The sequence below is a fragment of the Paralichthys olivaceus genome, chromosome 20 (assembly GCF_024713975.1).
Source record: "Paralichthys olivaceus isolate ysfri-2021 chromosome 20, ASM2471397v2, whole genome shotgun sequence".
NCBI lineage: Eukaryota > Metazoa > Chordata > Actinopteri > Pleuronectiformes > Paralichthyidae > Paralichthys > Paralichthys olivaceus.
Genome location: NC_091112.1, coordinates 847,184 through 863,233, shown reverse-complemented (window position 1 = coordinate 863,233; position 16,050 = coordinate 847,184). Strand labels below are relative to the sequence as shown.

The 16,050-nt window shown below is 44.2% G+C and overlaps 3 protein-coding genes across 3 annotated transcripts; 1 reads left to right on the top strand and 2 right to left on the bottom strand.

The window, feature by feature from the left end:
- Positions 1-3,446: 3,446 nt before the first annotated feature.
- LOC109648177 (pro-opiomelanocortin) lies at positions 3,447-5,504 on the bottom strand. Its single transcript, XM_069516344.1, has 3 exons — positions 5,382-5,504; positions 4,374-4,494; positions 3,447-4,259 (listed from the first exon to the last, which is right to left on the bottom strand). The coding sequence occupies exons 2-3, from the start codon at positions 4,488-4,490 to the stop codon at positions 3,792-3,794; spliced, it is 585 nt and encodes a 194-aa protein (XP_069372445.1). The 5' UTR covers positions 4,491-4,494; positions 5,382-5,504; the 3' UTR covers positions 3,447-3,791.
- A 1,335-nt stretch (positions 5,505-6,839) lies between these two features.
- LOC109646179 (angiopoietin-4-like) lies at positions 6,840-12,150 on the top strand. Its single transcript, XM_069516342.1, has 7 exons — positions 6,840-7,236; positions 7,491-8,265; positions 9,158-9,386; positions 10,019-10,153; positions 10,275-10,491; positions 11,033-11,228; positions 11,897-12,150. The coding sequence occupies exons 2-7, from the start codon at positions 7,639-7,641 to the stop codon at positions 12,044-12,046; spliced, it is 1,554 nt and encodes a 517-aa protein (XP_069372443.1). The 5' UTR covers positions 6,840-7,236; positions 7,491-7,638; the 3' UTR covers positions 12,047-12,150.
- Positions 12,151-12,564: 414 nt separating this feature from the next.
- Positions 12,565-15,975, bottom strand: ndufb9 (NADH:ubiquinone oxidoreductase subunit B9). The gene is made up of 4 exons (XM_069516345.1): positions 15,815-15,975; positions 14,976-15,168; positions 13,945-14,058; positions 12,565-12,912 (listed from the first exon to the last, which is right to left on the bottom strand). The coding sequence occupies exons 1-4, from the start codon at positions 15,901-15,903 to the stop codon at positions 12,781-12,783; spliced, it is 528 nt and encodes a 175-aa protein (XP_069372446.1). The 5' UTR covers positions 15,904-15,975; the 3' UTR covers positions 12,565-12,780.
- Positions 15,976-16,050: the final 75 nt, after the last annotated feature.

The window sequence follows — 16,050 nt, the reverse complement described above, 5'->3', positions numbered from 1 at the left end:
CTGTATCAGAGAATCTGAAGGGTTTTAATGACGAAGGCAGTTCTGCAGCTAATTGGTTGATGGCAAAACACTCAGTTTTTAAAATGTTTAGTTTGTAACCTGAGAGCGCACCGAAGGATTCCAGCAGTGACAGAATATATGGTATACTAGTTAGAGGGTCGCGAGCATATGAAAGAAGATCGTCAGCATATAGCGAGACCTTATGGTCTGTGCCCCATCTCTGAATTCCCTTAATTCCTTTCTCCGTCTTTAACGCAATTGAGAGCGGCTCGATAGCGACCGTGAATAAAAGCGGGGGGAGCGGGCACCCCTGACGCGTTCCGTGGGAAAGAGGGAAGGATTCGGAGCGCTGGGTGTTAGTACAGACTGATGCATAGGGGGAGGGGTGAAGTCATCGAATCCAGGTGATGAGGCCTGCACCAAAACCAAACCGTTGCAGAGAGGAGAACAGATCGGCCCACTGCACCCTGTCAAAAGCCTTCTCAGCGTCAAGAGATATAACAACCTCTGGTTCTGTAGGAGAATGTGGAGTGTGGATGACGCCGAGAAGTCGTCTGACATTAGACAACGAGTGCCTCCCCCTTATGAGCCCTGTCTGGTCCTCCGATATCACTGAAGGCATGATAGGCTCTAATCTGCGGGCCAAGGCCTTTGTGAGTATTCTAACATCCACAGGTAGAAGCGAGATTGGGCGGACAGATGTACAGTCCAGAGGGTCCCTGACTGTTTTAAAAATCAGAGAGAGAGAAGCCTGCGTAAGAGTGGGCGGCAGAGAACCCTGGCGGTATGAGTGATTGAACATTGCTCATAATCACGGAGCCAAGTGGTCTGAGAATTTCTTAGAAAGTTCAACCGGGTATCCATCGGGTCCCGGGGATTTGCCAGTAGTCATTGACTGTGTTGCCTCTTTAATCTCGGAGAGTTGTACGGGGGCATCAAGTATCTCACGGTCGCTGCCGGATATTTTGGGCATGACCAGTTTTTCTCCACTTTTTTATCTGGAGCACTGAAACCCGTCTGTTGCCATGGTCCAGCAGTGATGCCTGTCTGTTGCCATGGCTACAGAGCTCAGAGAGGGAAGTGAAACACTGACGAGCAGTTTCATCCCAACTCTCAGTTTTTGTTTGACTTGTTCTCTCTCTGCTCGAGCTGCCCACAGCCTGATGGTGCTGCCCCCTGCAGGGAGGAGCTGCATGAGGGGAGGTCTGCCACATCTTGTTCTATAGATGAATTCTAGATATCTAGATCTATAGAAGCGTATCTATATCTACATGTAGATCTATATCTGCATGGCTCCATCTTACTACGGCTCAGAGAACATGTGTTTATATCAAATATATGTTTGAGTCTTGATCTCAGTCAGAGGATATACACTTTGTAACCTTGTTTAGTGCTGTACAAATAAAGCTCCTAGGATTATAACAAGTATTATTCTGTTATAATGAAGATCATCATGTGCTGAAACGTAAACTCTGAATGAAATGTTCCTGTTCATATCACAGAGGAGTGAGTGGATCAGAGAAGAGGATCTGGTTATTGAGAGGATTTGTTCTATAAAGTAAGATGTCGTCTGCAAAAAAGAGGATTTCATGATGTGAAACTCTGAACAATCGTTAGTGTGTTTCATGATGACAACAGTGTGTGTGTGTGTGTGTGTGTGTGTGTGTGTGTGTCTCTGCAGTAGCTTCCAGCTGCAGCAGTAGATTCAGTTTCTGTTCATGAGGTTTTTGTACGATGGTTTTTCACTGTGTGAACAGATGCTTACTGTTGGGATAGTGAAAACTCTGACAATAGTAAACTGCAGCATCTTCAGCCTGGACTCCACTGATGGTCAGAGTGAAGTCAGAGTTTCCTCCACTGCCTGAAAAACGTCCTGGAATCCCTGATGCTCGAGTTGAAGCAGTGTAAATAAGCAGTTTAGGAGTTTCTCCATCTCTCTGCTGGTACCAGGCTAAATAGTTTGAATTATAAACAGCCTGACTGGTTCTACATGAGATGGTGACGGAGCTTCCCACAGTCGATGTCACTGCTCCAGGCTGAGACACTGTGACTTGTCCTCTGGACTCTGAGGACACAGAGACAGAAACAAGAAGCAGCGCGGTGGTTTTGTCAGCTTCATTTCAGAGGTAGCGATGTGGACAGAGGAGTCTGATGCTCTGGACTTTACCTGTGAAGCAGCAGCAGAGGAGAGTCCAGACGAGGACGGAGGTAAAGCTCATGTTTCTGATGAGCAGGATTTCTGTGGTCATGAGGGACAGCTGTCAGTCATCCAGTCTTCACCTCTCTGGACTATAAACTCTCCCAGAGCACTGGAGCATGGAGCTGCTGATGCAAAGTGACTCTCTATGGAAATGCTGTGATGTTACATCATGTCCACAGATAAGTCCTCGTCCTCATGTACATCATGTCCACAGATAAGTCCTCGTCCTCATGTACATCATGATTGAGGTCCATTAAATTCTCTTGGTTGTTTCTCTTTTGTTGGATTAAAAAACATTAGTTGAAACATGTTTGGATGTTTTTCTTGTGCTAATTGAAATGAACACAATCTAATTAATTGGACTTATCGGAGGCAGCTTGTACCAGTTAAGAATTTATTCACTGTTTGAACTTTGACTTTTCTCCACTTTTTTATCTGGAGCACTGAAACCCGTCTGTTGCCGTGGTCCAGCAGTGATGCCTGTCTGTTGCCATGGCTACAGAGCTCCGAGAGGGAAGTGAAACACTGACGAGCAGTTTCATCCCAACTCTCAGTTTTTGTTTGACTTGTTCTCTCTCTGCTCGAGCTGCCCACAGCCTGATGGTGCTGCCCCCTGCAGGGAGGAGCTGCATGAGGGGAGGTCTGCCACATCTTGTTCTATAGATGAATTCTAGATATCTAGATCTATAAAATTAGAAATGAAAGACGGGACATCGTCAGCATCAAGTTGAAGAATCAGACGGAGATTTTCTGCCTCTACATGAACATGTCCCATCTGGAGCAGCTAAAGTAGGACCACTGCAGCTGGAGCAGCACCTGAGGCTCCCTGCAGACCAGAGGAGGGTTTGCTCTGTTTCAACTTGTTGTTCAACAAATGATCAGTACAATAAAGTCAGAGAACTGCATGAACGGAGCAAATACACACGTTTCAGGATGAAGAGTTTCTAGTGGGAATAGGTATGAAGACTCGCTCTGATACCCACAACCCTGAAGGACTTTCAGCGTCCCAGGAACTTTAATATACGAATTCTTTACAACAGCAAATAGAGTTTGAAAAAGAAGAATCACACCCACATCACCTCAGTGTCCTCGTTTAAAACTTTACACTGAAAATGAGTTTTAACTTCTAACTTTGGTTTTATTGATTTATTTGACTCCTTGTCTCTCACTAACTTGTTTAAATTCATAATTGCACGGCAGGTTTTTTCTTTTCTGCTGCTGCAACACAAACAAACAGCAATTCAAGCATGATTCAACTTTTTTATTGTTTGTGTTTTTACATGTTTTCACAGAACGTCTTCAAAACATTACACATACACGTTTATGACTAAATGAGCAACAATCAAAGCTTAAAGAAGTTTAATAAATGTAAAGAACATTTATTTGCAGCTGAAATCAAAGCAGTTAAAGTACAAACCACTTGTGAACAGACTCAGTTTGGAGACTTTGGGCTCGTCTGTCGTTCAGGGAGAAAATGACATCTTTTGTGTTTGGTTTGTCTCAAACTGTGTTTTAGTTTGATTTGTTGGTCGATCACATGAAGGTGTTGCTGTGGAAAAACTCTCTCTCTCTCTCTCGGCTCATCTTCCATCTATCTCTTCCCTCCGATCTCTCCCGTCTGCTTCCCCGTTGTCTCCCGTCCTTCGTCTTTGATGACGTTTTTGAAGAGTGTGAGTAGCGGCCTCTGGTTGCGTTCGTCCCAGCTCTTCATGAAGCCACCGTAGCGTTTGCTGGCCGGTGGGCCGCTCCAGCGGAAGTGCTTCATCTTGTATGTGCTGTCTTTTTTCTCGTGGACATCATGGAGCTTCTCCTGCTCCCCCGCTGCCACCGTCTCCTGGTCTTCTGCCTCTGCGAGTTCCCGCCTGAGCATCTCTTCAGGGAACACCTCGGCCGACTCCTCCTCCACGCCATCGGAGGTGTAGACTTTGACCGGGCGACGCTTTCGTCCGACCGGCTTCCCCCAGCGGAAATGCTCCATGGAGTAGGAGCGCTTGGCCTGAGGGGTGGAGGAGGAGGAGGCCTCTGCAGTGAGGTCAGACTGACAGAGCTGGATACACTCCTGCAGGAGGAGAAACATTCTGCTGGTTACAGGTTCACAGAACATTGAACCCCGGCTCTAAAGTATTTGTTGGTGCTTTACTAAAAAATGTATTCTTATTATTGTGCGTGTCACCATCATGCTGCTCTCATCGTTGACCTCCTGGCAGCTCGGATGGTCCCAGCATTGGTTGGCGTCTCCGCTGACCACACCCACCACAGTCACAGCCACCAATAGCCACACAGGACACATTCTCCTGCCGGCCAATCAGAGACAACAGCACACATTCATCATCGTCGTTACTCCTCAAACTGTTTTTGACTGTTCGATATTAAGACTGAAAAACGGCCGATGACAATAACAAGATGAATTTATTTTAACAACAATAACATTTATTTGTAAAGCACTTTAAACATTTGTAGTTAAATTCAAAGTTTATTCCCAACATACGAAAAGAAAACAAATACACAATTATAATATAATTATAAGAATGTTATAAATTTATATTATACATTACAGATATTTAAAAAAATTAAAAAGCTGACTGAAGAGCTTTGAAATGCAACTTTCAAAAGATAATATTTTGTAATTATACAATATTGAAGCATATGTTCAATTCCTGAAACATCACACAGATGATTTGTTACTGAATAAAAATGTTGTAATCACAAAAAGAAAGAAAATAACTATTTTGTATAAACATATTGTTAGGAGCTGAAATGACTTTTTAACAAATTTACTTTAATTTCAACAATTAAACCCGAAGATAATTTAATTCAGATGATCTCAACAGAAAACTTTTTTAAAAGTTACTGTTCCTTTTGTTTTGTTCACATTTTTCAAAATAAATTAACAATAATAATAATAATGATGAGAAATTGAAGATGAAAACTTGAATTGTATAGTTCATCTTTAATTTATCAGTATTTAGTTGCTGTTTTTTTTATCTTTGCACATTTATACATTGTTTTATGAAATTTAGTATTTTTAAACAGTTAACATTAATACAAACTTTTATATTTCTGTTTCTATGGAAAATCATTTCAGATCTTATCCGATACTTCAAGATTTCAAATCAATTAAAATTTGTGAAATAATTAAATCATATGAACAGATGATGATGACGATGATGAAGATGCTCACCACACTGTCCTGTCTCTCTCTCTCTCCCTGCAGTTTTCTTGTCGTTCGGCCGCTGGACAAAGATTTAAGTTGTTTCCCTGCAACTGAGCGTCCACTTATATATCCTGTCAGCCAAGGACACACACACACACACACACACACAGGGACGGACAATGACGTCATACCTGAAATCTCCCCATCATTCTCTCATTCACGCTGGTAAACACACACGGATGCATGAAAATGGACAATCAATGAAATATCACACCGCTTCGCTCTGCTCCACACACGCACGCAAATTAAAACCTCGTAAACTCGAAAGCTTTCAAGTGAAATGAGCCCAGAAAAACTGCACAGATGAGACAGGGGGCGCTACAGGACGGCCCTGCAGGCTCGTCTCTAGCGCCATCAGGAGGTTGACATTTGTGTTTTGGAGTATTTTGCTGTTAGACTTGATCGAAACAATTTAAATATTTGTAATACATCATTTGTTTTATCAGAGGATTTCAAATATTGGGAGAACTTCCACTCTCACAACCGCGGCACATAGGGGGCAGTCACGAGCCGGTCCCAAATTAATGCAGTGACATTTATATGGTAAAAATTGTTTTCCAATTATAAAGCTTCATTCACACACACACACTAATCGGACGATGTCCGAGCTGCTCTGATGAAGCATCCTTCAGTGTGAAATGTCCGCTGACGTCTCTGGCAGATTAGCACGGCCGCGCCATGTTGTCACGGAGGGGAAGAGGGGATTCAAACCTGCGGCTCAGAGTCTACAGTTACACACGCTCCTTTGTCTGAGCCGTCAGGGTGACTAATGGTGAGTCTCACCGGATCACGGTGGAAACAGGGTGAAGAGGACGAACTCTTCGTAAAAGCTCCGTGTTCAACTGGACCATCGGTTTTTCTGATGAAGAATTCAAGTAGTTTCTTTTTGGCCTCGACAACTGCCCTGTTGTCCTGTGTGTTGAGAGTTCCATGTAGACACGAGATCTTTTCAATATCAATAAACTTTGAATGAATGAGTGAACCAGTGGCTCATCAGGATAAATGATGAGGTTACAGCAACAACAACCTGTTCTCCGTCCAGCAGCAGGTTTGTTTGCTGCGGCTCACTTTTACAGTTTCAGAGAGAAAAGCTGCAGCACCACAGACGCTGAGTATCAATCGTTGTTTGTTGGTCTACGAGTTTATTCTTTCAACTAAAGTGAACCTTCATGTCACTTAGTTCTAAGTTCTGAGGGTTTTTTTAAATGTTCCTCTAATGGAACAAACTGAGCAGCGTCTGGAGGCGGAGGATAAATAAAAACCCATTAGAGGAGCGATCAGGCCTTGAACCTCTGTACCATCAATTACACACACACACACACACACACACACACACACACACACTTACTTTCAGTTACGTGAAAGTTTCTCTGATGATCCAACTTTTCCATCACAGTAAAGCAGAGAAACAAGTTTGTTGCTCAACAAGTTCCACAGAAACAATGTGAATGTGAAGTCGCCCTCCGCTGGCCATGACCGAGAATACAGGTGTCAGGCACTTCCGCACGAGCTTCAGTTTGTGGACCTGGAGTCGGTGAAAGCGTTTCCTCAACTCTCACGGGAACTTTCACGCGTCCCCCCGTTGATGATCGGTCGGACTCGTTTTTTGGTGAAATTCTAAACACACGTTATTCTCTCGCTCGGCCTCTTTCATGCTGCGTTATGTCAGTTACTCTAATCCCATTATATGTAAGCTATTCATTTCCAGGACTGCAAATCCCCTTGAGGTTTATCAGGATAAGATGTCACACACACACACACACTCTCATACACACACACACACACAGTGTGTTTTCCACGGAGGTGAACTGGGACGTATCAGGTAGGAATTATGGTTCAAACGTATTCTTTGTGTTTCAAATTCATGGTCGCCTCGAGATCATAACTTATAGAACACACTTGGCTGCAATGGCTTCTGGGTTTTTAGCTTGACCAGGTCCCACAGTTCATTTCTCAGAGGATCCATCAGCTTCTGAAGCGGCTCAGACACGTAAACTCAAATAAGTTACAGCATTTAAATGTCAAGCAAATGTGAACCACTGAATAAAGTAAAGACTTAAATCAACCTATTCTCAGTTCTTCAGCAGGTTCTCTTCATCCTGAACCAAACCACTCAAGCTGGAACCTCATCCTGCTGCGATGAGGTCAGACACTGATGTCGATCTATTGACACCGACTCTACTTGTGACTGAAACCAGGGAGGAGGAGTTAGTGGCTGTGAAGGATGAAGTGGAAATGTGTGTTCCTGGTTTTCATCTCTCTGAGCGGCCGGTGTTTCCGATGTTTCACCGGTGACGTCGTGGCCTCTGACGAACACTCAGACATAGGTCACGATGAGGACGTACACCCCAACAACCTGCGAGAAACAAATGGGGACGTACTCGACATGAATTTCCAAACAAGCAGGGAAGTGCCAGACACGAATATTGAAACAAACTGGGACAGACTGGACATTAACAAGGACGACTATGAGGACGCAGACTGGCATCCTCCGACCTCCCTTCAGGAAACACACCTCGTTCTGTCCCCTGATGCCACACCGGTGATTCGCAGTGTCCTCCCTGCTGTCAACAACACCAACCCAATCACTGCTACTTCATCACCTCAGTGCGGTGAGTACAGCAGCCAGCTGATGTCCAACGGCCAGTGCCGGGTGATGGCAACGCTGCCCCCTGTGGGAACATCGCAGAATCGCTGCCCAGATATGTTCCGCTGTACAGACGACGTCTCCTATTGGCTGCACGAGAACCAGAACAGGAAGCACCAGCTGGAGGAGCTGAGAGAGACGATGTCGGAGCTGCAGGTGGAGCTGAGGAACCACCGGCATAAAGTCAGAGCCCTGGAGGTGCAGGTAGATGTAGCTCGTGTGCTACATGTTTGTTTAAAGCATAGACTGTAAATAAAGATGGACGTCACGTCTCCGACTGGCATCTTGCTCTTCTGATGTAATTTGGAAGCAGGGTCTGTGCAGCAGTGTCGTGAAGCTGTGTGCATACTGCAGCCAACCACCAGGGGGCGATCCAGATGATTCTGCTTCACTTAAGGGAGCTGTCCTTTCTTTATTTACAGTCATATGCCCTCTTCTCTCTCTTCGTCTGATTATCTCTGTCCACCTTTATCTCTTTGTCTTGACACCTCCTAATTCCTCCTTAACCCTGAATGCTAACGAGATTAGCTGCAGGCTCTCTGTCCGCGGTGCCTGAATTAGCATCTCTTTCAACCTGATGAAAACATGATGTGAATCACATGATCTGAAGCATTTCCGTTAGTTTAAAGATTTAGAGATAGAATATTCAAACTGTTTTTATTTTAGAATAAGCCCTTTATCTCTACGTTAGGAGCGTGTTCATCTTCCACAGACTCCGCCATGTTTTCATAGTTACAGAACGGAGTGCGGAACAAAGAGGGCGACAATCGTGGGTAATTCTGGACGTGGTCAAACAGGACAAACAGGTCAAGGACTCGCTAGTGCCCCGACCTATTAAGTGGGTATTGCATTTTGTGTTTGCTTCTGGGGACATGCACAACTTACGCACCCAACAGACACAGGATACGTGAAGCAGCCATCTTGTGTATAATACTTACCATACTTGAAATGCAAGGGGGAATATTCAGTTGGTTGTAATATACAACTTCTCCACTAGTTGCCACTAAATCCGACACTCTACTTTAAACTATGGTAAATAATGGATTTGTTTATAACAACCTCATCGAACCCTCGTTTCTTCTTTTCTTTCTCTCAGGATGACGTTACTCTGAACTCAACCTTTGACCAGCGGTTGCGTTCTCTGGAGCTGCGTCACGCTAAGTTCGACACGCTGCTCCACGTGCACGCGGCGCTGCTGTACGAGCTGCAGGCGCAGCTACGCAACCTGTCGGCCGCCGTGCAGCGCGTGAGCCGCAACACAGGCTGCGCGGTCAAGGTCGCCAGAACCACACCACCGCGCGGCATGCGAGACACACTGCCACCAGGTACACATGCAACAAACACAGCGGTGAGTTGCGTGTTGCATGACGCTCATGAAACAAAACAACACACGACAGCAGCTTTTTTTTCTGCAGTGCACAAAACACATCTTGTTGTAATGAGCTGTAATAACTTCAGGTCTTAGAAAAAGAAGTCAAACCTGCAGCCATGTCAGTAAACAGACACACAACAAACTCCTCATGTTGGTCGTAACGGTCCTGCAGGTCTGCATGTTTGTGTAGAATCGACTGAAGACTGTTACCTTAAGAAAGGAAAACCAATCAACCCTCAACAGAACGTAAACAACAGATAAACAAGAGCTGAGTCTGTCCGAGTCCAATCCAAGTCTGAATCAACATAAAAAACTAAAGAATCCATTTACAGAAAACAATAAGATAGAGTTGTAATAATATAAAATACTGAGAACAAAACTCATGAATTAAATCTTAACCTCTAATCGAATGAGAAAAAAATCTCATACACTTAAAAAATTCTGATTTGGGAAGGTTGAAGTTAAAATACAAAGTGGACCCATCTAATTAGAGAAACCCAAACTTCACGGCTCTGCTTAAAAACCACAAACACAGATTTATTGATACTGTGTAAAACCCTGTCTGTCCCTCCATCTCTCCCTCAGGTGGACAGTACCTGTCTTTCTGTCCTTCAGACTGTGCGTCTCTGTATCACAATGGTGTTCGTCGTTCTGGTGTTTACACCATCGTCCTGTCGCCAGGCACCACTCTGCCCGTCTACTGCGACATGGAGGCAGAAGGTAAAACACGCACTGTTCATAAACACACAAAACTCAGTTATTCACACGTGTATTTGCAGCATGTGAATATTACATGGATACACATGATAGAGGCATGAATACATGTATGATTGGACAACAGGTGGAGGCTGGACAGTGTTTCAGCGACGGCGCGACGGCACAGTCAGTTTTAACCGCGGCTGGTCAGAGTACCGCGATGGCTTTGGTGATCCGCGAGGAGAACACTGGCTGGGAAACCAGCAGCTCCATCTTCTATCCAACCAGGGACAGTACAGCCTCCGCATCGACCTGCAGGACTGGAGCCACGCCCAGAGACACGCCCTCTACCACAGCTTCAGGTAGAAAAAGACGTGTGACGTAGATGAGTCGTAGGAAACGCTAAAGAGACACCGAAGACGTAGAAACACGACACAAGAGTCCACATCAAGCTAACTAGCTTATTCAAGCCCTCGGGGACGGAGCTGTGTGAATCAGAACTCAGCTCTGAAATGATGAATACGTCGTAAACCCCATGACATTACTTTTCTTACTGTCCGAATGTGAACCATCGAGGACGACATCCGGACAGAGCTGGGCATGGTGTAGTGGCCGCAAGAGGTATTGCAACTTTTGAATCCGCTATGAAACGGTGGATAGATTTTTTTGAGTGTCACAGATCCTGTGAAATAAATCAGAATTTGATCAGTTTGGTCGAACAACATCTGAAAAGTCTAGAATGATTAAATCGTAGGAGCCAACAGTAAAGTCAAGACCACCTCGGACGCAAGTGTTCACAAGTCAGAAGAGAATCGAAAAATCTTTGCTTCTTTTCAGTCTGTAAAATTAGCTGCTTTGCTGACAACTCAGCTGACACAAGGTTTTTTCTCTGTTTCCCTGCAGGACAGAGAACGAGGACAACCAGTACCGCCTCCACGTGTCCGGTTTCAGTGGCTCGGCGGAGGATTCGTTCGGGTGGTACCATGACCAGCAGGGTTTCAGCACGCCAGACACGGGCAACATCTGCGCCGAAATCAGTCACTCGGGCTGGTGGTTCCGCCAATGTTTCTACGCTAACCTCAACGGCGTCTACTACAAGGTGGGTCACGAACAACGTGTGTTCGTTCTGTCCCGCCACGAACATCTGGGGACGGATGGATGACGTCTGATAATCTGGCTAACGTGCTATCGCTGTAATCAAATTGAGCGAGTGTCCGGCCAACGTCTCACAGAGTATTTCTACACGAGGACAGGGACCTCTCTGATTTTGACCAGATTTCACAACTTGTTTTAGAGTTGGATAAATTCAATATGCAGTGCACGAGAAGCGATCCCCGCTGGCTATCGGACAGTAGCGAATCCCGTTGGGCTGTCTTCAAGCTCTCAATGAGCTGAATCAAAGTCACAAAGCGATTTACCAAACAGCCCAATACCGTTTAATTCTAAACACAACGGTCGAAAACAGAGTACAACCAGGACACGCCAACTGCACACAGGAAAACATGGAGGCTAGGTAGGTCGAGCTGTGTCACGTCACAATAGCATTTCTCGTTGTTGCTTGCAGCTTCCTGCTACGATTGTTTGAACTACACCCCCTCAAAGCTGATGTCAACCAGGGAAACAGTCGTTAGCGAACATGACGTGAAAATTAGAATCTCCACTAAAATAAATCCAATCAGTGTTTAACGATAGAGGCGGAGTTGAGGGAGGGACGTGGGTCTGATGACTGTGATATGTTAATGTGGAAATTGTTTTTTTTCCGACCAGGGGGGGCGCTACACTCTGAAAGCCCAGAATCTGCTTGGGCCGGACGGCATCGTGTGGTTCTCCTGGAAGGATTCAGACTTCTATTCTCTGAGGGCCGTCGCCATGATGATACGGCCACGCAATTTCAAGCTGTCCCGCCTGTCGCCATAGTGACGGTGTTTGTCAGTCACGCTACAGCGTGAAGGACTCAAAGTTCTGCCAGGACTATTCACTACAGAACCAAATGTGTATTAATACACTGCTGAAAATAGACAGATGCACAAGTTCCTCCTGTTTAAGTTACACTTTTAAAAACGTAACGGTAAATGGTCAGTGTTTCTAAAGTGTTTTCTAGTCTGGACCATTAAAAAACACTTTACAGTAGTTTGCCATTCACACACACACCGATGTTAGTTCACTCACGAACAGCTGCTTTTTTCTTTTTAAGGTAAAAAGAGTTGCTCTAATGTTTTCACACAAAGATTTCTTTAGGTCAAGTATCACGACAGAGATCAGCTGATACAAGTTCTTTTTAACCTGGTAGTTATTTCATTAAACTAAAGGTTGAACGATGCTGATGTTTGTTTCCTGACGTTTGTTGCACGTCAATGTTAAATAACTAAATGTTAAATAACCTTTTCAGTTCTCTTGCTTTGTCTCGTCAGTAGTTTCTCAGACACCTGATGCAGTTGAACTTTCATTACACATTTATTGGAACAGTTACAGATAATAAGTGATTCTTGTACAGGACTTCTCAAAGTCACCAACCTCCTAAAGACTACAGAAGAGTTTTGATTCAGGCAGGTTGTTCTGTCTGTCGTGGTGACTCTCCTCACAAATGTCAACCCCGTCGGTTTCCCCCTCAGACCGTTGGGGGGGAACCATCCCCGGGTCATGGAGGGTGTTTATGCGGGGCGCTCCCTGGGACGGGTGACAAACTGCCACCACAGGGGGGGGAGGTCGCCCTCCTTGCGGGCGGGAGGGAGGGCCTCGGTCTCAGGGCCTCCGGCCGACGTCTCAGCCTGCAGCTGAGCAACCTGGGACCAAAATGAAAGAAGATTTATCCCTAAATAATACGCGATTAAGAAGAACTTCAAAAACATAGTATTACTATCACGTCTCATTTATTATGAAGTTTTAGCTTCATAGTGTCAAACAGAAATACTTTAAAGAACTTGAATACTTTAAAATTGTTTTCTAAATTAAACAGAGTGAGAATCAGGGTATTAATACATATTTTCATTTTTAACAATTTATTGGTGAAATAATATTTTTTGCAAAATGATCATAACACATCTACTTCAGCAGATCCCAGCTTATGGACCAGAATCCGTTCATAGACAATATGAGCAGTGAGGAGAGTGTTTAGTGATTCTGTGTTTGCACTGAAAGGGTTGAACTATCTGTCAGAAACACTCTGGCGCCACCTAGTGGGTTTATTAGAACATTACCCTGCTGAGCTGAAGCCTTTCAAAAGGAAATGTTGGAATATCTTTGCGTCGCAGACGAGTGGAACAAAATTCTCCACTACTGACTCTGTTCATGAGTTGAATTGTGGGTAACATTATTATCTTTGATTTTATTGCGTCCTTTGTCCTGACTACACGAGCTGTGTGAACTTCTGTGCAAGTTATTCACAACACTCAACGGAAACCCAAGTTTCTACAGCCTGAGAACAGCTTTCCAGAATCACAGAAAGATGTGTGGCCCTGTGAATTCTTTATTTGGCTTTAATATTAACAAAATTACTGATATGGCGTCTCATAACGAAGAGGCTGCACCGTAGAGCCTTATGTGAGATGTAGTTTTAAGAAACAAAGATCCCTGTGTGCACAGCTCTGTTCAGGTTCACCACATTCACACCTTCTACTTCTTGATAAATTGCCCCCGTAGCTTAATTTCTTCTGAGAAAATTAATGTGAAAACTTGAGTTGTGCTTTTATTTTTATTCGCCAAGCTCGGGGGGGGGGGGGAGGCAGAATATTTTGTTATGAAGTTGAATGTCTCGTTAACCTCTCGTAACCCATGACGGTTTAAATCACAGTAAAATGTGCAGGTGCTGCGCTCACCTCTTTGTCCCAGCTCTGCATCCTCAGTTGCTTCCACTGCTCCCTCTTGGAGAAGTAATCAGGATACATGGCCTTCTCAGACGGGTGCCAGTGGTCCAGCAACCACTCTGGAACCTGATGGAAGAAAAAAGAGCTCAGGACGATCGTCAAGTTTGGTTGAATGCAACACTGAGGTTTTTAAAACCTGAGGATTTTTAATTCACCATAACAGAATGAGACAGACATTCACAGGTGCAGATTCCCGACTCTGAAATAGTCGACATGTGATGTATGAAACAATAACATCAGTTCAGTTAATCATTCAGACTTGTAGATAAACCACACACGTGAACAGCAGTAAAAAAAAACTCCTTTTCAACTTGATGAAAAACATTGACCATTAAATCTTCACTGCAGATAAACCAGGTAGGATGAACACACAGTTCTCCAACTTCACTCTGCACCATAGACTGTGTATAAACAGCTCAGCACACAAACAATCAAAAGTGACAGAACTATGTAGAAGTGTTTGAGGACGACTCTTTAATGACGAGGAATAATTCTGAAGTATCAGCACAGGACAAAAGAACACAACACACTTTTAATATATAATATAATAAGAACACAACACACACTTTTAATATATAATATAATAAGAACACAACATTTCAGACAAACACGTTTACAACAGGGACTGAGCTAATATTGTCTGACGTCCAGCAGAGGGCAGCAGAAGCAGCACACATCAATATCTGTATCATTGTTGATTCTTAATTTGATCTAAATATCACTCCGTCTTTAGTATCACAGAAAATATGAATCAAAAATCTAATGCAACTGAAATTGAAGCTTAGGGATCAGGAGTGAGAACTTTATTGCAGCCTTGAACAAACGGCCATCTGACAAAAATCAATCAACAGTTTTTTGTTATTAGATCATTTTGTCTCAGTGGTCAGGTCATAAAATAGATAAGAAGAAAGAAAATGACGTACAGGAGAAAACTATAACAATTAAAAATAACACATGCTCTGTAACGTAATGTCTCTCCTCACCTTGTAGCACTCGTATCTCTCGTACGAGGTTCCTCCAGGAGAGTCCGGGAAGACGTAGGGCTGAGGATGCTGATTGGACCAGAACTCCTCCTCTCCCGCCTTCAGCATCATGGTGGCCTTCACCAGGTCCTTCTCGTTCCTGTTCTCATCGAAGCGAGCCCGAAGGAGGCAGGCGTAGAACCGGTACGAGTCTCTGTGAGGGGAAAAGACAAATAATTATAGATTATTATATAAAGGAAGCTGAGATTGTTCTGACTGGGTCTCAAAAGTCCATATTCACACACTACGTTAGAGCTGATGTGAATTTCTGTTTATCTGGATAAATAAGTTAAAATGCTTCAGATGATCAAAATGAAACAGGTTGAACTGTTAATTCAGAGGACAGAGGGCAGGCCACTTCTTCAAATACCCTGAAGAGATCAAACTAAACATGCATCGATAATCTTCGTCTGAATGAACGGAAGCTGTCAACGTGGTGAGAATCAGGAAACACAGAATCATCTGAGTTAATGAAGTCAAACTCACTGACACTGGATGAACTCACTCACACACAAGTTTGGTTTCAGCGTTTTCTTTATTGTGATTCCTCAGATTTCGACTTCAGGTAAATGCGCACGTGAAAAAGACAAACTCGTGTTTAACCTCGGATCGTGAATCCTCGTGTGTTTTCATGTTCGAAGTAAACATGTGAAAACAGGTCGACTCCTCACTGACCGACCTGGTCAGCTGTTAGCTTAGCTGTTAGCTTAGAGGCTGGCTTAGCGGTGCAGCCGCTATCTGTTGAAGAGTGAATCCTTGTAAGGTTTCGGGTTCGAGTCCCGGGCAGCCGCTGCTCTCACCTGAAGATGATCCAGGACTCCAGGTGCCTCAGAGACTTCTTGTAGAGCCGCAGCACTTTCTGCTGGTGGGTCAGGAAGGCCGCCGCCATCTTCCCTGTCACCTTCTGTCCGAGCGGCGCGGGGGATTCTGGGACTTTATGACGCCAGGACCGTAAAACATGTACAAACACGCAGACATATTTTATTTATTTATATGTTATGTTCGTATATTTGTGTTTTTTTTAATTTTATTTCTA